Source organism: Aethalodelphis obliquidens, unplaced genomic scaffold, assembly GCF_003676395.1.
Source record: "Aethalodelphis obliquidens isolate GAN/ISIS:26980383/991018 unplaced genomic scaffold, ASM367639v1 scaffold8, whole genome shotgun sequence".
In the NCBI taxonomy this organism is placed as follows: domain Eukaryota; kingdom Metazoa; phylum Chordata; class Mammalia; order Artiodactyla; family Delphinidae; genus Aethalodelphis; species Aethalodelphis obliquidens.
The window spans coordinates 8,653,370-8,679,919 of record NW_020837952.1 but is presented as its reverse complement, the minus strand read 5'-3'; the positions used below and the strand labels follow the sequence as shown (position 1 = coordinate 8,679,919).

At 42.3% G+C, this 26,550-nt stretch overlaps 1 protein-coding gene across 8 annotated transcripts in view; it reads left to right on the top strand.

Annotated features, from left to right (window-relative positions):
* The window catches only part of LRIG3 (leucine rich repeats and immunoglobulin like domains 3), a 47,675-nt gene that overhangs the window by 5,697 nt on the left and 15,428 nt on the right, over positions 1-26,550 (top strand). For 6 of the 8 annotated variants that reach the window (XM_027106859.1, XM_027106858.1, XM_027106856.1 and 3 more), the window contains exons 2-9: positions 561-632; positions 846-920; positions 21,687-21,818; positions 22,362-22,505; positions 23,756-23,899; positions 24,205-24,348; positions 24,759-24,902; positions 25,856-25,936. In XM_027106859.1, the coding sequence (XP_026962660.1) occupies positions 561-632; positions 846-920; positions 21,687-21,818; positions 22,362-22,505; positions 23,756-23,899; positions 24,205-24,348; positions 24,759-24,902; positions 25,856-25,936 (936 nt within the window). Of the gene's footprint in view, positions 1-560; positions 633-845; positions 921-3,029; positions 3,141-13,823; positions 15,255-21,686; positions 21,819-22,361; positions 22,506-23,755; positions 23,900-24,204; positions 24,349-24,758; positions 24,903-25,855; positions 25,937-26,550 lie in introns of those variants that run through there. The other 2 variants (XM_027106863.1, XM_027106861.1) reach the window with 2 other exon arrangements.

Here is a 26,550-nt window from a genome sequence, read left to right as displayed (position 1 = left end):
ACACACACACACACACACACACACACACACACACACACACACACACAGCAGTACTTTAAACAATTTGTTGCCTTAACCCAGGGGAACAAATATGTGTGAAAAGGAATTTCTACTTTGATTGTAATAAGGACTCTGATGCTTAGTTTTGTGATAATAAGGTTTCTTTAGAGGTTTTAGTTTCAGCAACCTGACTAATTAGCCACTTTTCATAAGCTATGACTTCATCATATCAAGGTGGAAGTGAGGAGTTGGTAGTGGATGGGGAGGGTGAAGCAAAACAACCAGTTCACAAAGGATCTGTTCACCCTGGACCAAAACCCGTCTCCTAAAACATTTGCGGGCTTGGAGCATTTGAATCTGCCAGCCTCCTGAACTAACTTTGTCCTCAGAGTTTGTATTTTGGAGTTTGCCCTCTCGTTTATGGGCAGGATGGACCAATTATTTCTTATGCTGTCGCTAGTGTTGCGAGGAGTTCATAAATCCACTCTGTCTTGCCCATCATTAAGCATTATTAGTGATTTTTGGAAACTACTTATAATTTTATTTTTGTTTTTTCATAGGGACTTAAGTCACAACAGATTGTCTTTCATCAAGGCAAGTTCCACGAGCCACCTTCACAGCCTTCGAGAAGTGTGAGTTCAGCTACTTTCTGCTTGCGGTTGGAATCAAATGTACCACCTATCACAGTATTTAGTTGTAAAGAACGTTTGGGTTACAGGGAATTATTTAAAACTTTTAACTTGGGAGGGATCTTTAAATAATGTTACAAAGTTTTCACCTCTGTGGATTACAGATTGCATAATCTGCTTCTCTCTCTCTCTCTCTCTCTCTTTTGGCATTTATAGGAAACTGAACAACAATGAATTGGAGACCATTCCAAATCTAGGGCCAGTCTCAGCAAATATTACACTTCTCTCCTTGTAAGTGAACGTTAGGAGGGTTTTGAATGTATGTTTGCGGGGACGGGGCCGGGGTGGGGCAGGAGGGGGCAGTTCCATATGGGCTAGAGTACAGATCTTACAAGCAAAATAAGCTTCCTTTAAACTGGTTGACTTGTTTCCTAGCCTCTCTCTCTCTCTCTCTCTCTCTGGCGCGCGCGCGCTCCTAAATTTTAAGTATCATTGTAACAAGAACACTTAACACTATGCTGTTATTGCTGCTGTGGCCTTCAAGACTCAGAGAAGCCACCTTCACCCCATAGGGACATGTATTTAATTATGGTGACTAGGACTTAACTCAATGGTCTACATGGGATCTGTGGATTCGGTATTACATAATTCCTAGTGGAGAACGATCGGAGTTATTTGGGGAGGAGAAATGGAGTCGGTAATGAAGCACTGAGGTATCCTCTTTTCTCCTCTTTTAAGTGTGGCGCCTGCAGTGGAAATCAAGGTCCAGAAACATCAAATCAAAATATCAACTTGATACAGTTAAAATTCAATAGATCATTGAAGTTAGAAATATCATTGCATGTTATTTTGCAGTTCTGAGTTTTCAGATAAGAGTAAAATTGTGTTAAATTTTGTGTATTACTAGGGCAGATCACATGTTTATATTCATGCAGTGGAGATGTTTTGGAATAATGTTAACTTTTGGCCTTTAAAGACAGCATTTAGAATGAGCATGGTTTGATTTCTAAAATTAAATAGTCTACCACCTTAATCTTGAGTAATTTAGAAATATATTTAAGCCACTGAAGTTTAAAATGTTTTCCTCCTTCAAACAACTTAAGAAAAAAAGCACCATTGTTAGTTGTATCTGGGAAAGGTGTTAGGAGGGTTGAAATTGTACAGTAAATTTCAGGAAATCTGTTCAATTAATTACAGTGATCACTACCCGATTGCTTACATCTGGTGGTTTATAGAGGTTTGTTTTTACTGAGGGCCCAGGTCAGCTAAGTCACGGGTACAGCCGCTGTGTCTGCTTTCCTCTGTCTGAATGAGAACTAAGTGACATTTGATACTGATGGGGTTTTTCCAAAGATCAGAAACAGAAAGGAATAAAAGAAAAAGCAGTTGGTATTTGACAAATAAACACTGAATTTAAAAAAGGTTTTTATGCTAGCATTAATACCTGTTTTGGCTTTCCCAATTGCTTAAAATTTTGGAGTCTGAATGGAATACTGCTTTTGGTATCCTTAACATCTTGAGCTATTCTCATTTGACCACTGGGGCCTATTTAAATCCCAGGGAATGCCACTTCCTTGCCCTGCTGTCCTTGTCCTGTGTATTGGCAGATACTGTCAGCATGTTCAGGGGGTCTTGAGGGTCACTGCATGATTCATGGCTGAGAGGGTCTGCAGTAGAGTTTGGGAATCTGGGTGGGATGAGGAAAACAATCTTCTCTTTGGCATGGTGTAGAGGTGAAAGCGTAAGAACTTGTAAGGAAATTAGAAAGTTTGATGAGAAGTAAATAACCTAGTGATTTTTACACTTTAAAGCTGTAGTTTGTAATTAGAAAACTAGAAACCTTCAACATCTGAACTCTTCTCCATATTTTTGTTTGTGTTTCACTTTAGTGAGTGCTGAATAAACTTTACTGAACTCGAATAATCTCACTTTCTTCCCCTTAATTTGTCGTAGTACATCTAACCAGGGATTGCTTTGTTCCTCTTATATAATGATAGATGCTATTTATTGCCTAGATCACATAGACTCTCCAAAGAGTAATTTATGTCACGGGCCTGCTAATTCCATGTGCATAGTAAACATTGTTTTTATATCTGTGAAATATCTTGAAAAATTTACTTCTCTGGCTGTTCTTTTCTGTAAATGTTTTGTTTCTTCTGTAGGCTTCTTTGGATTTCGTAATACATAGTCGTTGTTTCTAAAGCACTGTTCATTTCTGTCTTGCGTAGGGTAGACTGTTTTTGTTTATATAGAAGCACTTGAAAATAACCAGAGCCAAAAGTCAGTACTTAAATACATTTCTGAAATTTCAAAAAAAAAAAAAAAGTTAAACCACATAACATGGCTCAGATTAGAAATTTGCTATAGCACCACAATTAAATCCCATATCTTTCCAAGTAGTTCCCAAGACTATCTGACTTCTGTCAAGATTTCTTTCTTATACCATTGCTGCTCTGTGCGGTGAGGGCCTCTGCCAGCTGGACGGCCTGGATGCAGGGAAGACTGTACCTGGTAAGACCTTCCTCTTCTCTCAGCTGCAGGAGCCAACAACTAATATTGGGTCAGTTGTCACCCATGGCCAGGGATGAATTCACTTAGGGACCAGTTCTGATAATGTCAGGGAAGCCTGGTAGAATGCCAGCATCTTGGAATGAAGGTTGGATGAGCATTCAACTTCCCCATTAACAAAGCTCATCTCTGACCATGGGAATTTTCAGGAGGTAAAAGACCTGAATAGACTTGCTTTCCTTTGAATCCCACACAGCAGTAGCTCAGAAGTCAACTGGCACGCTGTGGGCAAAACATGGTTTGTGTTTTGTGTTTATTTTTCTTAATTTCCTAGCCACACATGGCAGGATGGTATATTTTTTTGTTTGTTTGTTTTATTTGTTTGGTTGGGTTTTTTTTTTTTTTGCGGTACGCGGGCCTCTCACTGTTATGGCCTCTCCCATTGCGGAGCACAGGCTCTGGACGCGCAGGCTCAGCGGCCATGGCTCACGGGCCCAGCCGCTCCGCGGCATGTGGGATCTTCCCAGACCGGGGCACGAACCCGTGTCCCCTGCATCGGCAGGCGGACTCTCAACCACTACGCCACCAGGGAAGCCCCGGATGGTATATTTTAAGGGAAGAAGTAGAATAATTTTTGGAATGAGCATATCTTATACTAAAACTGTTGACCTGGCATAAGCGAGTTGATTTTACCAGATGTGATAGTTCTGGCTTCTTGTATGTTGCACGAGCTGCCCAACTTTGGACATTTTTGAAACCTGTAACCTGAGTTAGGGCAGGTTTGAATCCATAAGTTATGTAACATTACTGTTGAACAAGAGGCCTTATTGGTCATAAAATAGAGCTAGTTGGGTCTTGTCTTGACACTGATCGTTTATATGGTATCGTCCAACATGCAGGTGCTTTGCCTGGTATCTTAGACTTAAAAAGGTTTACATGAAGGAATGTCAAAGGGAGACCTAGATTACTGGTGAAAATGTAGATTTCCTGACCCCATCCCTAGAGATTCTGAATTAATGTTTGGGTGGGGCCCAAGTAAATCCATTTTAACACATCTACTTGAGATTCTGATCAGATATTACATACATATTTCTGAATTACTGAAGAGGCCAAGTTGTCATAACCAGATAAGGCTTTTTTCATTATTATCTCGAAGGTAGAGCATTTCTCCCAAGTCCATCCTTTTCTTCATAACCTGTCATTTTTTCAGAGATGACAGTGTCATCCTTCTAGAGAGGTTATTACAAATACTGATCACTTTTGCCGGTGGGACCCCAACAGGTGTGCGCCACCGCCATTGAAGTGACTTAAAGCAGAGTGAGGTGATTAGTTTTGCTATTGGAAAACGTCATTCTGGCTTTAGTGTGGAGAATGGCCTGGCAGTGGCAGGAGGGGGCTTAGAGGGGCCAGATAATGAGGAAGCCACCACAGTAGACCTGATGCGATGGTGGCCCTGTTGTCCCATAGTGCCGCTTCCGTCGAGTCAGTAGAACAGTGATTAAAAGCAAAGCTCAGGTTGGATGGCTTGCCATTAATAGCTGGCTCTTCTCTTTGGTAGTTTGTGCCCTTGGGCAAGGTACAGTCTGTCTGTGCTTCCTACTCTATAAAACGAGAATAATAAAAGCACACACCTCATCAGGTTGTTGTGAGGATTGGGAGAGAGAATGTAGTGAAACCTGCCTGGCATAAGCTGAGTGGTCAGTGGACATGAGCCACAGGCATGGGGATGACGGTCATTCATTCAACGAAAATTTATCAAAGAAACAAACAGTGCCAGGTTCTGTTTAGAGTGCTGGGGACACCACAATGAACAAAGCAGACAAAAAACTCCCTCTTACTGTGAAGCTTCTGTCCATGTGAGGGGTGAGAGAAAAATAAGTAAACAAACTTTAAAAGAAAAGGTAACTTCAGTTCTTGATAATGGCTGTGAAGGAAAAGAAAGGAGGGCGAAGGGATGGAGAGCTCGGTCGGCTGCCCTTTAGGATGGTCAGGAAGGCTGCTTTTTGAAGACTTATCAAATCCTGCTATGTGTTCGGTGCTATTCTAAGGCCAAAGTTCAACAGTGAACAAAACAGACAGAAATCCCTGCCTTCGTGGGGCTGATCTTCTCATGTAAGGAAAAAGACGGAGAGTAAAATAAATAAGAGATGGGACTTCTCCGGTGGTCCAGTGGTTAAGAATCCGCCTTCCAATGCAGGGGACGCAGGTTTGATCCCTGGTCGGGGAACTAAGATCCCACATGCCGCGGGGCAGCTAAGCCCGTGTGCCTCAACTGTAGGAGCCCGCGTGCCGCAAACTACAGAGCCCACGCACTCTGGAGCCCGTGCGCCACAACTAGAGAGAAGCCTGTGCGCTGTAGTGAAGATCCCGCGTGCCGCAACTGGGCTTCCCTGGTGGCGCAGTGGTTGAGAGTCCACCTGCCGATGCAGGGGACACAGGTTCGTGTCCCAGTTCGGGAAGATCCCACATGCCGCGGAGCCGCTGGGCCTGTGAGCCGTGGCCGCTGAGCCTGCGCGTCCGGAGCCTGTGCTCCGCAACGGGAGAGGCCACAACAGTGAGAGGCCCGCATACCGCAAAAAAAAAAAAAAAATCCCGCATGCCACAACTAAAGACCTGACACAGCACCCTCCCCCCACAAAAAAAGAGAGAGATGTGATCAGAAGGAACTAAGTGCTAGGGAGAGAGGAGTTATAGGAGTATGTGTGGTGGAAGAGGGGGAGCAGTTTACAGTTTTAAATGGGGCTGAGGGGAGGGGCCCACTGGGAATGTGACACTTGAGTTAAGGTCTGCAGGAGAGGGAGGGAGTCATGAGGAGCATCCTGGGGGTGGGGGTCATCTCCGTAAGCCTCCCCTGCCCTGTCCAGGCCCATCTTGCCTTGTATATCCAGCTGCTACATGGCCATGAGATGACCCTGTTCATATTTTTCTCCCCTGACTATGAGACCTCTGGGGCTGACTCTTGTTTTCCCTAGTACTTAATGCAGGTTATATGGCATACAATCGGTGCTTAATTCGTATATGAATTGAATTAAGGAATACTTATGGAACAACCACATGCATTTAACATGATTCAGACAGATCTCCTCCTAGAGACTTAGTCTATAGAAGAGGCTAAAAATGTACAGTGGAGAAAATGCCTACCTGTGTCTTAACCTGTGTTCAGCTGTGCATGCTTGGCAAGAAACAAAATAAAAAACTATAGCAACAGCAATGCTAATAATTAAAAGAAAGAAAGGAAGAACACAAGAGAAGTAATTTAAGTAGCAGAAGGATTTAGCTCAGCATTCTGCCCAGCGAGCGCATGCCCTGGAGTGTGTGTGAAGTGAAAGTATGCAGGAAAGAAAAGCCCCCTTTCCCATTTGCCTTTTGAAGTTTGTATATCTCAGACGACTGAGGATGACTGGTCTTCAGAGATAGATATATTTCCTAGCCCCTGTGCCCAATGTGCATGGGAACTACTTCATCAGGTCCTGAACTAAAAATTCAAAATACAAAACAACGACAACAACAAAACAGGAAATTGATCTGTCCTAACACCAAAGGAAAAACTGGCCCTACAGGAATCATTGAGAGAGAGAGAGAGAACATATGTGTGCATAAAAAACCTTTGCTGGTGTTTTAAGGGTTTTTCAGGGGTGTATCAATGATAGATGATCTTCCCCCCTCCACGGGCTTTAGAACCTGAGTCTGCCTAAGACATGGCCCCATCACATCATGCGTCCTCCTGCATGGGAGAGGCTTTGGGGATGAGAGTCCTGCCTTCCATCAGAGGTCTGGTCTGATTTATATGCTATGGAGAACAATCCTGGGTAGTAGGGAGTCCTAGCAATTCCTGTAGCATGAACAGTAGTCATTGTAGAATTTGGAGAAGGGTGGTGACCTTTCTTTCTTCAGTTTTGGAACTCCTACAAGCGCAGTACCTGTGGTTCTCCCATGGCATGTGTCATACCTCTCACTCCAGGGTTGGACTCGTGTCTTACTGAGCTCTCTGTCGCCTCAGGAGCCCAGTCCAGTCTCTGGCACATAAGAGGTTCTCATTAAATATCTGAGCAGATGAGAGATCTCGGGCCCTTGTGCGGAAGTAGAGAGACCTGAGCTGGAAATGGGGCCCCCCAGGTTTTTGTCTTGTTTCACGCTAATGACCTGTCTGACCTCAGGCAGAGCTAATGAACTCTGCTTTGTTTATCTGTAGGAACAGTGTAAGATGTCTGCCCGTCTATCTCATATGGTTCCGGTGAAGGATCAAATGGCATATTGTACATGAAAGGGCTCCGGATGGCGTGAGCGACCACAGCTGCTGCTGATACAGTTGCAGTGGGCTGGGGGAAGGCACAGAGACTGGGGCGGGTGGGGGGGGGGGCGCACAGTGGATTCTCGAACAGGAGGGTCACCGGAGGAGGGCAGGATTTAGAAACATTATCCTGGTAGCAATAGATGAGGGAGGGAGGAAGAACTTGGCATTTGGGGTGAGTTATCAGGAAAACTTTTGCTGTCTTCAAATAGTTCCAAAAAAATCAGTGAGCACCCAATTATAATTACTAAATGAACACCGTTTCTAACCTGAGGGTTTATATAACTATAAGGTGGATTTGGAGCTGTTTAAAGTGCCCCCAGAACACCACCTACTATGTGCTGAGTGCTGGAGAACAAAGAAAAATAGCACCCGGCCTCTGCCTCCCAGGGGCTTTGAATGAATGTAATGGGCAGACAGACAATAAAGAAAAAAGAGGTACTCCAAGGAGGAGATGCCCTGGTTAATAGAGAGAAGCAGAGGAGGGCTGTCCTTTCAATGTATGTAGAGTGAGAGGGTGAGTGAGGCCTAGACTGGGAAGGAGACTTGGTTACACTGACAGGGATCAGCTTCGGTGTTTTACAGGTTTTGGGGGAGTAATTGACTTTTTTTTTAAGCAGAGGAATGAAATAACTACATTTCAATTAAGCACCAAATCTGCTTCTCTCCTTTTTCTCAAGTAGTCATTAAACAGTGCTCATATTCAAAGTCAAGTGTCATAGACCACTCAGTAATGCGACTTTGATAATTAACAGTTATGCCTTGCCGAATACCTGTTATCCATCCACCTTTAGAACTGTTCTCTGCTCTGAGCCTTGCTGTATGTTAGGGCCACACCTCCTTTTCCCACAAAAGGAAATTGACCATTGCGTGGGAGTCACGTGAGTGTGGGCTTCTGTATGCTGAAAGGAGTAGAGTTGGACTAATGACTAGAAGTCAGATCTGCAGTGTTCTGTTAACTGTGTACTGAACCCGGCACCATGTCAAGTGGGAATTCCATCCAGAAGCATGCATTCTCATTACAGTCCCCAAATCAGACTAATGAAAAATCAGTTTGGGAGACTGAAGAGGCTATTGCCTGGTTGCTTGGCACAGAATTTATTTAAATGATTCACCAAATTCTGCTTATAACTTTGAAAATACATTGTTATTTTAATAGCTCACAGCTCAGAAATAAAGCTGCATGTGGGAAAGGCAAGCATTTTTATATGTTCTCAAGTGATGGTATAGCTAAGTAATTTTATAACCGGGAGGTAAAGCTCAAAGGTAAAAACAAAGGTTTTTTTTTAAACCAAAGCCTATATAAATCAGCATTTGAAAAGCAGTCACCCGTGTATCATGTCAATTAAGGAAATTAGGGAGACACTTCACTCAAAATGAGAACTTCAGTTTCTGGGGAATCAGGGTTCTGATGAAGTGGACACAAACTGTATCCCATCTTTACCCACATGTGGGTGTAGACGAGCCCAAGGAATTTGACCACCTTAACTGAAAAATTCATCCCCAACAGTGTGCTCTACAGATGAGGATAAATGGACTAGTGTCTTCATATGTGAAGGACATTGCATTCGAGGGCCACCACCTTCACCAGTACAAGCAAGCCAGACATTACTGTGTTTAATAGCAGTAAGCTCATGAAGCCCATGTCTTACAGAACAAACACATAAACACCTTAATATGATAAGTTGTAATCTTTTATTGGATTTTAAAATGTGTGTATGTGATTTGCACATAAGAGAGCTCACTGTACACAGAGCCGTATGTGTAATACTCTCTAAGTTTACCTTCACATTTAATCATAAACTGGTCCCCAAAATACACATTTGCTAGGTTTTTGTGTTCTCAAGTTACAGTGGCTGTATTTGAAACATAAATTTGTGATCGTGTCATGGCTCTTTAAACCCTTCAAGAATTTCCCATTGCTCTTAGATCAGGAGCAAAAATCCTTCTCAAGATAGACAATTCTCTCCGTGACCTGAGTCCTCTTTTCCTGTTAGCCTTCTCTAGAATCATTCCTCATTTCTAGGAATGTGCCAGCTTGTTCCTGCCTCAAGTCCCTTTGCCTAGAAATACTCACCCTCCCCCAGCTTTTGCTAAGTTAGACTTACACATTTTCATATCTCATTTATTTACAGTGTCTATGTTGTTATCATAAATGCAATCCCATTTTCAGTTGTATACTTGTGATTCTTTAATGTCCACTCCCACCACCAGAATGAAACGTTATAAAAGCTGAGATCATGTCTGTTTTTGTCCCCGTTGTAACTCTGTCATGTAACTCAGCGCCTGGCATATGGTGGCCACTCAGTCCATGTTTGCTAAATGAATGACTGAGTCAGTTTCCCAGTCCAAATTAATACATAGTTAATTGCAGAGGAGACTAGTCAGTTAACCTTTTTGTTCCTGCCTCTCTGTACACACTTAAAATTATTTTCATTAATAAAACTTTGTTCCAAGGTGGCAACATTCTTAGATTTGACTTGGTGACCCAGTTGGGCACCTTTCTTCAATGATGGCTCTTGGAGCCCATAAAATTGACCCACAGTCCCTCGAACTTGACCTTCCAGTATAACTTGCCACAAGAACTCCTGTTTTACCAGTGTTTATCCTGAACCTACAGCATTTTCTCATCCTTTCCCTCAACTTCACATTAGCCTTTTGTTGGCTGCTTTGAAGTATCAAATACAGCTCCTGCCAGAGACTTCTCTCTGCTTGTGAGGCTTGTGCTTCCAAGACCAGACAAAACAATAACGTTCTAGCCGTTGCTTTTCATGACTGGGAGGCAAGATTCAACATGTGTCTCTGTCCTGGCCTAGTTACTTTTCCTCCTTCTCTCCCTTCTTTTACTGTCTGTGCTATCCTCCGTAGCCTAGAGGTATGGGATCTAGTTGTTGGTTAGAGAGACCAGAACAATGAAACAGGGCTCTAACCAGCACCTCCCCTTCTCTGTCTGGCTGCAAGTTGCTTAAGTACTAAATTCAAAACATGAAAGAAAAGACAGTTATAAATATTAGCACGTCCTTTCTAGCACTTAAAGTCACCGGCCTGGCTGTCTCCCTTCCTCTCCAGAAAGCCTTAGCTGGTAGATAGAGCAGTCTCTAGATTGAGGCTGAAGGCAGCATGAAATATTAAGGTAATATTCACTGCAAGTACCGTTCAGCACAGGATAAACATGGTATACATTCTGGGACTGTCAGTTTTACAATGCACAAACCACTTTAAATTTTTTATAACAAAACGAACATACGGAGTTAGAATCAAAACGAGCATAATTTTTTTTGAAGAAAATAAGATGCTTTTGTACTTCATCACCAATGGCCATGTCATCCTGCATAAGGATGGCCTGGGAACAGAGGGCAGTACTCTTTAAAGATGAATGCATGTTTACAGAGTCAGGACACTCATCAGTTCATCGTATAAATCCCTCTTTCCTCTTATTCTCCTCCTCCTGTCAGTCTTGCTTTCACTTCCTCACCTCTGTCCTCATACAAGTATCAAGAAAAGGGTGAAGGGAATTAGAAATGGTTTACTATATTATATAACTGGTCAGAACCCATGTCATGTTAGTTTTGAGTGTCTGCATGCAATCCTTGTAACTTTGAGTTGGAAGAGACATTTCTCACTGAAGAGAGCTCTCTGGAAGAGAGGTTATGCAACCTCCCCTTGAGCCCTTCCGGGGACAAAAGCTCACTCCTGGGTGAGGAGCTGTTCCATTTGGAATAGTTCTAATTGCTGGGACTCTTTATTTGTTAAGCTGGGCTCTGCCTTTCTGTAGTTTCTGCCTATTGTCCTAGGTCTGTGCACCGGGGAGAACAACTTCAGTCTATTTTCCGCATCGTAACATAATACTGACAAGTCTTAACCTGTAAGGTCTTCTTAAAGCTTTCTCTTCTCCTGGTTCAAGTTCCAGTTCCCATTTTCTATACGATGTGGGGTCTAGACCAGTGCGGTCCAGTAGAGCTTTCTGCGATAATGGAAATGTGTGCAGTCCGCTGAGGTAGCCGCTGGACACATGGGGATTGAACACGTGAAATGTGGCTGGTGTGATGGAGGAATTAAATTTTAAATTTCATTTAAATTTAAAGAGCCACATGTGGCCGGTGGCTATTATGCTGGGCAGTGCAGGTCTAGACTCTGAAAGTCCTCCTGTCACACTCGTCCGTTAGCATGACACTAACCTCCAGTGCCCAGAGCAAGATATTGAGATGGGGTCTAATGCAGAACATGGTGGACTGTGTCTCTTGACCAGAATATGGGATGTTAATGAAGCATAACGTGATGTTAGCTTTTTAAGGACCATGTTGTATTATTGGCACATACCAAGTTGCGGTCAGCCGAGATCCCCAAGTCTATTGTCATTCTCGCACGAATTGCTTCCAAATAGGCCTTTTTAAATGATTGATTAAAAATTCAAAACACTGCCTTTCCCCAGCTTAATTTCTCTAGTTGCTTCTAGACCATCATTTCAGTATATTGAGAGATTTGGGATCATATCTAATGGATGAGTTGCACTTGATTATTCACATCTCTGTTCATATTCATACAAATGTTGACAGCACAAGGCCACAGGCAGCCTCAGTAGCAGACCACTTAGCATCTTCCCTAAAGGTCCATGCCAGTCTCTGAATAAAGACTAGGGATGCAAACTCACTTGTCTGTGTGACCATCACCACCGCATATTCTGTGTCTTATTCACAAGGACAAGTTAAGTACTTGGTGAGATCAAGACATTCTGTGTTTGTGATGTTCCTAGCCCATTGGTCTGTGGACCATATCAGAAAAATAACGTGACATTAATTTAGCCTGATGTGTTCATACAGGATTAATCCCCTGTATGAGAACTGTTTATTAATTTGAGGTTCAGAATAATGATGCCATGTTTTCTGGTTCATAGTGTCATCTTAAGGTAAAATTTACATAGGCTAATTTTTTGTTAGACTAAGTTGAATGATGTTTCAATTTAAAAAATTACAATAACTTGTGAGGGAAGGTTTTTAGAGAAAAACTGGTCTTATTCACTGATCAGATTCCCATTAAAGACGTCCTATAAGGCATGGTGGACTGAGCACATTTGTTTCACTCTGCTCCATCCTAGAACCTCCTTAAAATGAAAATAAAGGACTAAAGTGCACACAGACAGGAACAAAGAGCAAACAGGAGAGGAGACAGTTCAAATGAAAGATTTCATTAAAATCTTTCAGTCCTGCACACAAGTTGTAAATGATTTAGAGAGAGTGGAGTGAATCCCAAAAGAAGCAAACACTTTTTTGCTACAGAAGCTCAGGATGCTTCAGGAATTCAAAGTCGGTAAAGATAGGGATGCAGAGTAGGACTGAAAATGGGGTATTGGTGAAAACTCTTTTATAAGAAGCAGACCTCCAGGTTCCCCCTCCAAAACTTAAGGCCCAGTGACCAACCCTCCCTCGATGGAGGCAGAAAACTAGAAGTTTACTCTCTAGAGAGTTGAAACGAAGTCTCTGGAATTTGGGGCACAGGCCCAGCTGGGCAAGGGGTGGGGATTGAGGGCAGCATCTTCTGCAGTCAGGGAAATTAAGTCTGATCTGAATATGAGGATGACAGTCCTCCCCTCAGCTTATGTTCCTGTTCACCTTCCCAGACACGAGCAGTCAAGCTTATCCCCACCAGCCTGGAGGTTGGAGGATCTGAGCGATTAGACAGATGCATGTGGATCCATCATGAAACAGACCACCTGTGGTGAGACTCATCAGTCAGCAAGTCCTTACCTCACAGCCCTCAGCCAGCTTTCCCGGGCCGCTTTTTACTAAATATGAGTGGATAGCCAGTGATCACTGTCTCTTGAAAGGGTTTGTAAGAATAAAGTCAGAGTCCGAAATACATAGGAAGAGGGAACCAGAGACAATGGAAGGATAAGGGAACTTCAAAACAATATCTCCAGAGAGAAGAGAGATGTTATATCCACAAAATAAGAAAAGAGTAGTAAATAATAATAATAAAAGGAATATTTCAGAAAATAAGAAAGGGACCCTTAAAAGTTAAAAATATAATAACAGGGACTTCCCTGGTGGCGCAGTGGTTAATCCGCCTGATGGTGCAAGGGACAGGGGTTCGAGCCCTGGTCCAGGAAGATCCCACGTGCCGCCGAGAAACTAAGCCCGTGCACCACAACTACTGAGCCCGCACGCCTAGAGCCTGTGCTTCACAACAAGAGAAGCGACTGCAATGAGAAGCCTGCGCACCACAATGAAGAGTAGCGCAGCCCCCGCTCGCTGCAACTAGAGAATAGCCTGCGCGCAGCAACGAAGACCCAACACAGCCAAAACAACCATAACAAAAAAATATATATATATATATATATATTTATATAACAGACACTTTAAAAAGGTAATAGAAGTGTTGGAAGACAGTTGAAAAGCTCTCAGAAAGAAGAACCAAAAGATAAAAAGATGGAAAACTGGAGAGGAAAAAATAAGAAAATGAGAGGATCAACTTGGAAATCTAATTGGAATTCCATGAAGAGACATCTGTGGAACTAGAAAAGAGGAAATTATCAAAGAGGCAAAAAAATTTCCCAGAGCCATGAAACACACATCTCTAGGTTGAAAGACCTACTGAGTGCCAGCAAATGGAAAAAAAAAAAAACCTACAGTGAGGGACATTACTGTGCTCTTTTAGAACATCAGGGTTAAAGAGAAGCTCTGAGAGGAGGAAAGATCAAATACAAAGCAGGTCACCTGTAAGAATAAACAGTGGTTCTCCCCTCCCCAGTGTGAGCCTCAGCATCAGCAGCATCTGGGAACTTGGTAGAAATGCAGATTCTCAGGTCACACCCAGGCCTACCGAAACGGAAACCCCGAGTGTGGGGCTCAACAATCTGTGCTCCAAGAAGCCCCCCACTCCCAGTTCTGGTGCCTGTTGCAATTTAAGAAACACTGGAGTTGAGAAGCAGAATGGCCTCTGGCTCCTCAAACTTACATCCTTGAGTGTTGTGATAGGGTAAAACAGTCTTCAAAACCCAAAGGAACATGGTTTCTAATCTCAGCTTGGTACACGCCCAACTGTCAATCCCGTAAAGACGTTTCCAAGTATGAAAAAAAAAAAGTACCTCTACAGATGGTTTCTTAGAAAGCTCATGGAGGATATGCCCCAGGAAAATGAGGTAGTAAACCAAGGAAGACTGGGCAGCCAGGAATTGGGACTCCCCTAGGAAAGAAATCCCCCAAAAGTGAGGCCAGGATCTGTAAGAGGCTACAGTTTTATATGATGATTTTGTGAAGCCTCTGTAGCAAATCTGGTCATTTGCCGAATTGTCATCCAAATGCACAACTCCTTAGAGCTGGAAGAGGACATTTCCTTCCATTTCCTCCCATTGACAGAAAATCAAGGTTTACAAAGTATGGTAGATCAAGACATACAACTGGGAACAGAATCAAAATCTACTTGCTGGGGAGCTGTGGTATGAACTGCTGCTTCAAAGAGATCCTACTTTTGACAGGTTGATTGATGTATGGAATCCCACTTTTATGTTTACTTTTTCTGGCTGGCAGCTGTGGTGGTCATACCACTTTCTGATGGATGTATGCATCTTGAACCACCGTTGAGGTACATCCTTATGGGCCAATCTAAAGCTTGATCTAGAGTTTCAAGACTAATTAAGACTATTTGGTCACTTCAGCATCTTGAATCCATTCACTTAATCCTGAGTTTTGGGAACCAAATATGAATCAGAGATTTTCTTCAATCACAAGTAAATCACAAACTTATGGGGAGACTCAAACTCACAGCTTAACCATAGCAGTGGTTTGACCTGTGAAAATGGCTGTGGAAGACCCTGCCTCAAAAGAGAGGTAGGGAAAATTTTTTTAATTTTACTAAATAAAAGTAGAGTTAATTTTTACTGTATATACTTCAATTATTTCAGATTAAAATAATGATTGAGTAAGTATCTTGTTTAGGATCCTGTTGTCTTCTAGGACCTGCCCTTAAATTTCTGTTTACATAAAAGGACTAAATAGAATTTATATTTGGGGATCAAAAAAGGTTTTTTATGTGGCGTAAATGAGTTTCCAACGTATAGTTCTTCTTTCAAGCTTACATGTATTATAATTGGCACATAACTAGGGCCCTGATTATTGAAGGATCTCTGTATTTTAAAACATTGTGGGCAACTTTATCATGTTCACAATCCAAAAGATAATTATATTTTATGTTGACCTGACTTTTAGCAGAAAGAACGGATTCTTTGCTCCTACGGTGGCTCCTTTGCTGCTCAATATCTCTGCTTCTTCATCAAGAATCTTCCTCCTTGCAAAAGCTTCCTCAGTTGGCTTTATCCTTAGATGCCACAGGACCAGTGGACCAGTCTAAACATGTGTTCTTTTAATGAAACTTCTTAATTATCTTTTTAGAAAAAAAAAAAAAGATGAGCAGAGACAGTTTATTTTTATCTGCATGGAAGAGGTTCTTTGCTTGCTAAGTCTCTCTGCTAAAAGAAGCCTAATATTATAGGGTGTTAGTTATTCCAGCCAAGGTAGTTTTCAAGGAAGCTTTTTTTTGGTGGGGAAGGGGGGTTGGGAGGGGAGAGGAGTTATTGTTGGAAATATAAGTGATCATTAATATGTTTGCAAAATGTCGTGTTTTCTTTAACAGCTTGTAATACCTTTATCAATGGCGTTAAACCAGTTGCTTACAAGTTACATATAGCAATCAGTATTTCCTTGGGGCCAGGCCAACTGTCCCAGTCAGTTTGGTTAACGTGCTTGCTCTATGGTTGTGTGCAGTGACCGCGGATTCAGCAATTTTTTGGCTGCAGTAACTGAATTGGATTTCAGGGATGTGGTCAGGGTAATGCATTCTAAGAAAGGGGGGCATTGCAACATGTTAAAAAAAATGGTTTCAGATTAAATTTCACTGCACATACCCTCTCTAAAAGGAAAATGCCACACGTGCATACCTTCTCTAAATAGCCAAGTTTGCACGTCTTTACACATCAAGCTGCAAAGCCTTCAGCTGCCTTTATGTTGTGCAGTATGTAGGAGACACCTGAAACTATTGACAGATATTTCTTATGCACCAAGAAGCTACACTTTAATTGGTTTCAGGAATTCCAGTGTGAAAAAACCTGATATTCTGGTTCCTCACAAAGAATATTCCACTCTGGGACTCTCTTCTCTGACTCCAGAAATAAGCTCATACCATTTATATCCACTTAGGTGTGCATAAAGTTCTTTTGAGACGCTCATGCTTTCTGGAGATCACCGTGAGTCAAAAAGAACCAATCGTCATCGTACCAAGTGGTCAATAACCTCATAGATTATATTTTACTGTTATTAATCTAGTCCGGGTTTACATTAATTGCAGGTGTTCCGAGTATCAGAACAAATGCACACATTTCTTATATATAAGAATAACACATTTGTCCATGTTCCTAGTGATTACAGACATGAAAATGCCAGAACTGGGCTATTCTGGTCAGTCGCATCTCACACCTGAGCAAAAGGGGACCCCCTGCTTTAGGGGGCCTCTCGTACAAGCAGACAGAACACAGGGGTAGTGAGGAGTGTGGATGGGAACTCCAGTAGTCCTGAACTGGGTCCCAGTGTCCAGAGGCTGCAGAGCTGGAAACCTGAGCCTGTATGTCAGGGGAGGGGGAAAGCATGGCCTGTGCCCTGGAAACCAGAGGAAGAACGGTGCTTCACCCCCAAAACGGGTGTCCAGGCAGACGGTCGCCATTGCCCCTCCATCCCTCCTCTGTCCTCTGTACTTCCTCTTGCCTGTCCCCCACCCAGTCTTTCAACCCACTGCTGCCAGAGAAGTCTTTTCAAAATGCACATCGAATATTGTCACCCCGCCATTCGAAATCCTCTGTCCTCCTCCCTCTACTTGATCTTAAGACAAAGGCCAAATGCCTAACATGGTTTACAGGGTCCCACTTGACCTACTCTCTTCTCCCAGCACCTCACTCGTCAACTTCCTCTTTCTCCCGTTTCCACTCATTTCCTCAAGGGAAAGAAGCCTTGTCCTGGTCTCACTTGCTTCTGCCTGGAACTCTAGACTCCTCCTTGCCACGGGAAGTTTTGCTGACGCCCACACCCCTCCCGTCACTTTTTAGGAGACTGTCCTTTCTTCTTCCACTTATCCCTCTGGTGTCCACTCCCTTTTGCCTGCCTGTTCTCCCCCACTAGAATTTCAGTGCTCTGAGGTCAGGGACCATATCCGTCCTGTTCGTTGTCAGATCTTCAGGACTCTCAGAGCAAATATCATCATGTAAATATAAGTCGGGTTTGCTTCTGCTTAAAGGTATTTGGCAAAGGCTGAAAGGTGAAATTAGCAACGAAGTGAAACCATGATTGTTGGGCCTGAGAAGCCGAGGCTGACATACCTGGGCCTCCTGTTATTCCCATGGCCTCTGAGAACCCTGAGGGAACCATCTGCATTCCAGCTGACCAGGCCCCCAAGTCTGTGTTTGTCTATAAGGGACTGGTTATACTTGACCTCAGCAGTGATTTGACCATGGAACGCCTTGTACTATCAACAAACATAGATGACCAAAATATTCGTGGTTGTTACGATGGATTTGCACAAGGCTGAAACGCCTTCCTATGCTCAGAGTACAGATTTTTGAACAATGGAAAGATGACATTTCCACATTCACTTAAGTAATGGAAAAAGATAGTTTGTTTTGTTTTGTTTTTTGTTGAAGCATTGCACATTTCCTGCCAAAACTATTAATCAACTGCAGTGCTTTAATATGTTCATCAATTTTGGCGTTTATCCATATTTGGAGAAAAATTGAAGCTGGAGTTGAATTGAATCTTTGGCTCCTAGAAGTGGTTACTTGTGACCCACTCTATTATGAAGTATGTTTATTTTGAGGGTTTTAGGTGATTAAAAAGATTTTTTAATCTGGTTTTTTAAGGTAGTTGTCTTTTTTTTAAACCCTTCTTGTTTGACATAAAGCAAGCTTTTTTTTCTTTTATTTTAAACTCGTACCTATTAGGTGGTTATTTGCCAGTTAGTCTGAGAGCTAATATGAAACTGGTATTTGGATTTAATTCAGTTCCATTAGAACAGAGTTAAAATTTTGTGATACAGGGACCATTATCCTGGCAGTTGTAAGGGATTTTTGTGCTAGGAAGCAGTGCTGACAAAGACGCACTGTACAGGCTCCGTTTATAACTGAGCACTTTCACACTGCAATTTAGGAGGTGTGCAGCTCAGGAAATGGCTGGCTTTGGCTGGAACATACTTGAACTGCAAGGAAAATTTTATTCGTCACTCAAGTAATTGGCAGTTTTAATACCTTGTTCATAATTACCTTATAAACAAACGAATACACAAACCAAAGATTGTATGGCCTGTTATCTAACTTGTAGCCTTATTTGAGCAACGTGATAGACACCTGTGGGTCTCCCTCTCCCTCCCACCAGAAACCAGTTTGCTCCATTTATTGCGAAAACCTATGGCTGTTTCTTCTTGTTAAATGTAAGCGTAGCTGTACTAGCTAGCCCCAGACAACCTGGGGACCAAAACCAGATGCAGAATTTGATGGGCGGCAGTGGCTGCGGACGGGAGGGAGAGGGAAGGAGATGAGAGGGGGGTGTTTCAGGGTTACTCTGCTGTTTGTGGGGGGGGGGGGGCTTCCTGGTAATGCAAACATTTGGGTTGTGTTTTTAAGAGAACATTTTTGTCCCCTAAAGTGTGGTTTCCTTTAACCCACACACCCTGACCCTGAGGCCCTGTGGCTTGTCTCTTGGACTGAATCCATCTCCAGGATGTAGAAATTGACTAATTGTCTCACTTGCATTACCCTGTACCTCACAGCTAGATCAAGGGGTTTACACACTGAGGAATCCAGATGTGGGAAATGGTCAGAATCAGAGGTCATGGCTGACTTGACTCTAAACAGAATCTGTAAGACTTCATGGGAATCTGAGGGGCTTGATAGTTGTGACTTGTACATGGGACTGCTAACCGCGCCCCCCCCCCCGCTTTTTTTAACCTTACTATTATCACAGAGTTCAACTGTTAGGGTATACATCACCCCTGCCTGTTACCTTGTATAGGATTACTTTAAAAATGGGGTTAGATTTTTGGATGACTTGGGTCAAAAAAGACGACTCCCCGACAGTCCTTAGAAGTAACACATGGAAGATTTTTCACAATATTTTGAGAAGTTTTGTTAGTTCATTGTTATTTAAATAGATTTAAAATGTACAACCTGGTTTCTCCACTTACTGGGGAGAGCAGCACCTGGCATTTGCACACATTCAGGAAGCTGGTCTTCTACTCTGTTGGCTGCCAAACACATGCAAACTCTTGGTGACCCTCTTTTCCTCCTGAGGTGCAAGCACAGACTGGGGGGACCCCAGTTTCCAGGGCATCCTTAGTGTTGGCACGATGAGGGCTCAGTGAGCTGGTGTGGATTCCCACAGCAGTTTGGAACCAGTAGCTCAGCATTTTTGCAAGAGTGGGAAGTGGCGAGACTTTCTGGAGGTGCATCTTCACCTCCAGAAAGTAAGAACTTAATTGCCAAAATTAAGTTGTTTGAATGTTGGAAACTGTGTTCTATGAAACAGCCTTCAGGGATTGCTTTGGGACCAATAGGGACTTACTCTGTGAGGTGGCCTGGGGGGAGTACTTGGACTTGTTAGGTTAAAAGCTCTAGTTTCCTAATTTCAACAGCAGAGAAATGTTATTATGATTAAATGGCATAATAAATGAAAAATGCGTAGCATAGGGCTTGGCATCCAATGCCGTCAGCGTTATTAGATTCCATATACATTCCAAGACGGGGATAGATCTATAGCCCTGCTTTAAAGGAGCTCACAGTATGGCAGAAAAGACCAACAGCGTAAAAAGTGCTGTGTCACACACAGCAGAGGATCTTGTGAAAACACGTAAGAGGTGCTCCTAACTCAGGAACCTTCTGTGACGGTGAGAGGCCTGAGAGTTACAATAATGCGGAAGAACTTAATGAACTCAAAACGCTATACTAATGCAGTTATTGGTAAGAAAGATACACATATGAAATCTCTTTCTAAGTTTTCCCCTTAAGTGAGGGTTTACCTAAAAATGGCAGCACGTGACTTATATGATATACAGAGTTCTACTTAGAGCCCGCCATTGTTTCATTGTTCCTTGAGCTGTAAAGCGAAGGCCCTGGACTCTGCCATCATCCCAGCCCTTCTCCCTTGACGTGTCATTTTTCCCCTGCCTAATGTCTAAAAAGTCCAAGCTACCTGGCCTAATATGACAGTTAAGATGGCTTGCGCATCATTTTGGTTCCTGTTTTCTAGCAAGATTGTTGTTGAATGCTGAATCTCCCCCTTGGAAACTGTTGTATTGATGACCTTCTAAAAGCTTTGCCTTGGCCTCTTTTTGTTTTATTTTGTTTATCTTTTCTCCTTTGTGGTCTAGTCCTCACCAGTAGAGCTTTCCACGATAGTGCGGATGTTCTGTATGTGTACTGGCCCATTTGACAGATACCAGGCACCTATTCAGGATCTGACATGTGGCTACTATGACTAAGGAATGGAACTTTAACGTTTAATTTTAATTTAAATGTAAAGAGCCACATGTGACTACAATGTTGGACATCATGGTCTGGTGTTTAAGATAGTTAATGTCAAACTTTTAAAAAATCTAATTGCTCCCAGAGATTATTTAGACTGGTGTACTCTTATTTTTATAATAGTCAAAGCCTTGGAGCATATCCACTGGTTTTGAAGACGATGGCAATGCATTGAAACTTGCTATTTCCAAAGAAAAAGAGATTTCTCTAGGATGGCTTTTAAAAAGCCCAATCTGATGAGTATCTTAAGTTCATTGGCACCCGTAGTGTGTGTGCTTTCCAAGGGAAAAATTAGAAATGAATTAGGACTCAAGAAGAAAGAATAGGGAACTAACACACCAGTGCCTGGAATATGCCAACTTGGTGCTAGTCATTTCATATCCCATTTCATGAAATGATAAGGAAGATAGACTGTTAACAAAATAAGAGAAAGAAAAATCAGTTTAAGTGCATCGCATTTAGATAACCACAGCTGTTAAACGCACCCAGATTTATATCGGAAAGCTTTTCAAAATTCTAAAATTATGATTTACTATCTAATGCAACATTAAAGTGACTGAAGAGTTGCTGTTTAACTTTTTAACGTGCTGTGTAGAACAATCAGTTTTCCAAATTTCTGAAGAACGAGTTAGAAATAGAACATATTTTTCACCTTTCAGATTGTTGTACCATTAACCCTGTTATCTGTGCTATTCTTTAAATCCAGAGCTGGAAACAAGATTGTGGAAATATTACCTGAACATCTGAGACGGTTTCAGTCCCTCGAAACTTTGGACCTGAGTGGCAATAATATTTCAGAGCTTAAAACTGCACTTCCACCCCTACAACTCAAATATCTGTAAGTCAGGTTGTTTTTAACAGTTTTCACCCGTGATGAAAATATTGTGCTATACTAAAAAAGGAAACAACTTTAAGATAGGAACCAGAACGCTGACCATTTCTTACTGCTGATGGATCAAAAATGTCACTTTCTTACTGACTGGTAATTTTCTGCAAGCCCGGATAACCACAGTCTTCATTTTATTCTTACACGACTGGATTACAAAAATTGAGACATCCTTTGACTGTTATAGAAAAACCAAGTGATTCTGTAAAAAAATAATCAAAATTAAACCCCCAGTGTATTTCATTAATAAATGAATTTCACAAAAATTGGGTAATGTTTGCTATCTTCAAATATTTTAGTCACTTTTTCCCCCAGAGATATGTGTGAATCATAGTCGATATTGGCCTGCAAGGGCGTAAAGAGTTAATTATTTTAAGTGTCCATTGTTACAAGTGATGGGTAGGTTCTCTGGAGAGTCTTTCATATACAGAGAATACATGCACTTTAACTTCCCAAAGAACCAGAAAGAGAAGCTCATCTTCAGACTTTCAACAGGTATATCAACAGCAACCGAGTGACATCCATGGAACCTGGGTATTTTGACAGTCTGGCCAACACACTCCTGGTGCTGAAGCTGAACAGGAACCGAATCTCAGCTCTCCCACCCAAGATGTTTAGACTGCCTCAACTGCAACACCTGTAAGTAAAATGTCCTCTTAGATTCTGTTTCCTCACCTCCTCTAAACCCTTGGCACCTCCCCCCTAAAATCCACAATGTGGCAGAAGGAGTTTAGAAGCAAGGATGTAGCCACCTTTCCTCTGAGAGCTGGAGTTGTAGAACCACTGAATCAGAAAGAGCCTTAAAAGTCACCCGGGGGCTTCCCTGGTGGCGCAGTGGTTGAGAGTCTGCCTGCCGATGCAGGAGACACGGGTTCGTGCCCCGGTCCGGGAAGATCCCACGTGCCGCGGAGTGGCTGGGCCCGTGAGCCATGGCCACTGGGCCTGCGCGTCCGGAGCCTGTGCTCCGCAGTGGGAGAGGCCACAACAGTGAGAGGCCCGCGTACCGGAAAAAAAAAAAAAAGTCACCCGGTACAGGCTTCTGCCTGACAAGGCAAGTTGGATTGTTCCTGAAAGAGTGAGCAGTGTAATCATTGAACAACCTCCATACAAAGCCATCATGATGGCACTGAAGACATCATGGTGACTCTCCACAGCTGTGGATCATGAGAACAGTACCAATGACTGCAGGGCCCCTCATAGCTTAAGGAGCTGTAAAGCGCTGTCTCCTTAATAACGGTGGAATAATCTGTGAACAGGCTCCTGCAGCATAGTGGTTTTCAGCCTTGGCTGAACATTACAGATACTTGGGGAGCTTTTAAAAATCCCAGTGCCCAGGCCACACCCTAGACCAATTACATTAGAACCTCTGGGGTAAGATCCAGGCTTCAGTAATTTTTTAAAACTCCCCAGGTGATTCCAGGGTGCAACCAAGGTTGAGAATGACTGCCTGAAAGAGGAAGCATTAAACACAGTACAAATTGTGACAGAGAGGAGTCAACTTTTGTAAGCAGTTGAACAGGATAAACTTGACGGCCCTGCTTCTGAATAGACCTCGTGTTTTAATGTAATATTCAGTACTCCCATTCTGGATACTTTAAAGACCAACATTAATGTGTTTACTTCCATACTGAATGGACAACAGCTTAGAAATTGAAGTGCAATCTGGTGTCAGAATTTGATGATCCCAAAAATACATCACATGTTTCGGAAGGAAACTTACTCACTGCTAGTAAATCAAAATTCTTCTCAATAAAAATGCTTAGAGATTTAAAGCATTCTATGTAATTTAACACAGGCTGGTTTAACTATATTGCAGTAATGTCACATTTTATTACTGCTTCCAGAGTTTGTCATATAAGCTAACTGTCTCACTGTAACATCCAATGTAGTGAACTGAACCGAAACAAGATCAAAAACGTCGATGGGCTCACGTTCCAAGGGCTTGGTGCTCTGAAGTCTCTGAAAATGCAAAGAAACGGAGTGACAAAACTTATGGATGGGGCTTTCTGGGGGCTGAGCAACATGGAAATCTTGTAAGTGCGGGTGATCAATTCCTACTCAGGTGGTATGATCTTGGAATGCTCAGTGAGCATTCAGCAGCTTTTATTTGAAATCCTATGTTAAAATCTCATCGTTTACAATCTTATAATTTAATATTAAGTTTTGTTTCACGTGACTGAGAATTTAATAAGCATAGTCTTTTCTGCTGATGTCTTTGTGTAACAAAAGCTACACATCTCATAACAATAGGAATATGTAATAGGTTGTAATATGTCCCCTTTGAAGAGTCTAGATAATGAACTTGGGATCCTGCTTTTGACTCTTATTGTAAATGTAGGCAGCTGGACCATAACAACCTAACAGAGATTACCAAAGGCTGGCTTTACGGCCTGCTGATGCTGCAGGAACTTCATCTCAGCCAAAATGCCATCACCAGGATCAGCCCTGATGCCTGGGAGTTCTGCCAGAAACTCAGTGAGCTGTGAGTTGCCTTTTATTCTCCTCAGGTTTGAGAGCAGGAATCATGCCAGAGCATGAGCTTCTTACCACTGATCTGTGAAATTTTCATAACAAAGTTTCCAAGGTGACAGCTTTTTGCACAGGCAACCTAGTCATAGTTTTGTGATAAGTTGAAGCCAGCTCTGCCGTTTCTGTTCTGTGGCGCATGGGCTAAAGCCATGGTGGTGATTCTCAAATAAAGAGAATTTTTTTTTAATTACTGGGATTAGAAATAATGTTTACCTGAGTATTATTAAGAAGGCAGAGTTTTAAAATAAGGGTAACTGTGGCAATATATATTACCTGTTTCTGTTCTTTTTTTTAAACAAATCATTGCATTGAACTGGAAAATAAAAGCTATCGTTTGTTTTTTGGTTCCTTTTTCCTTTACAGGGACTTAACTTTCAATCACTTATCAAGGTTGGATGATTCAAGCTTCCTGGGCCTAAGCTTGCTAAATACACTGCACATTGGGAATAACAAAGTCAGCTACATTGCTGATTGTGCCTTCCGGGGGCTTTCCAGTTTAAAGACTTTGTAAGTTACACATTTTGCTGTTTGTCCATGAACCTAATTGGTTCCTAAATGTGCCCACTTTTCTCCAAGCAGATTTCCTTTGTTATGAAGGAAATGTGTACAGCCTCAGAAGTAGTGTCTTAATCTTTCCCAGATCAGTTTGATTAAGATGGGTCCATTTCATCCATGTGTGCTTCTTAAAGGGATTAAAAAGGACAGTGATCAGATTGGTTTGGTGATTACAGTCAGCCTTCTCAGGATCTCCAGGAAGTTGGTAACCGCTCAAGAGGAAAACAATTTCAAATCCACTAATTTTTCTTCGTAAAAATGCAGATTAAAAATTACCCAGAGCAAAAAAGATATACAAAGTGCAGCAAAGGAAGACGCCTGTTTATCAGACCAGTTACATCCAGACTTGATCTCTGTCCCAAGAGGAAGAAGAGGGAGTTGGATTAAATGGCCTTTGAAAAATCTTTCAAATGTGAATTTTAACGTTGTGCAACGGGCTTTTGATTTTTGCACTGTCAGAAAGTTTTGCTGTGTTCACTGTTTGAAGCATTACATGACTGAAAGCCATGCCGTGTGCTTTGGCGAGCTGCTCCTTGTGTGATTGGAGCAGAGGTTTTAAAGTTTAATGTATTTTTCAGACTATTCAGGTCTTTCAGAATTTAGTCATCTTGATAGAGGAGTTAATAGGGCTGGAATCAACTCTCCTCATCTCGGACAAAAGTATAAAATGCTGCTGAGGGAGGAGGGCAGGAGGTAAGATCTATGTTAGGGAGAGAAACAGTTTTCTATTGTTTTGAAAGGGGCAGAGAGAGATGATATGGGCAGTTATGAGGAATTATTCCAAATCACATGCTACCTGGGGCGGGGGAAATCTTCGCTTTCTAAGCATATGTCTAACAAGAATGCCTGTATCTTTTATTAAGTACCTGGTACCACTTTCTGTAACTCTCCCTTTTTTGAACCAGGGATCTGAAGAATAATGAAATTTCTTGGACCATTGAGGACATGAATGGTGCCTTCTCTGGGCTTGACAAACTGAGGCGGCTGTGAGTATGATTTGCCTCATAATTGGCATGGCTTTCTGACCTAAACATTTTGGGATATTTTTGGCTACACCGCGCAGCTTTCGGGATCTTAGTTCCCCAACCAGGGATTGAACCCCGGGGCCACGCCGAGTCCTGACCACTGGACCGCCAGGGAACTCCCTAAACACTTTGTCTTAATTGCGCTCAGTTCCACACACAAGTTGACATCTTTAAAAAGTTTTAAAACAGGTGCTCAATCTGGTTGCTACCCTTTGTCATCTCCCCAAATGACTGCTGTTATACGAGATGTGTATTGATTAGATCTTCTTCCTTGGGTATAGTGGTTTTACTCAACACTTGGGTTAGTGCCGCTGACTTTAGTATCCAGATAAGAATTTTCAGTTGTTTTGAGTGCTTAGACCCTTGGGATTACTACTGTGTAAAGGTTAGTGCACTAAGTTCAGCATTTTGAAACGTGCAGTGTTGCCCTTCCCTCACAGGAATGTTTAAATGAAGCGATCCAGTGACCAATGATAACACTGCAGTGGGTTCCGAGCAATTCAGGATAAAAACATGTTTCTATTTAGCCACAAAATGGCCTTGACGATGGCTAAGTTCTGTGTTTTAAGCAAGCA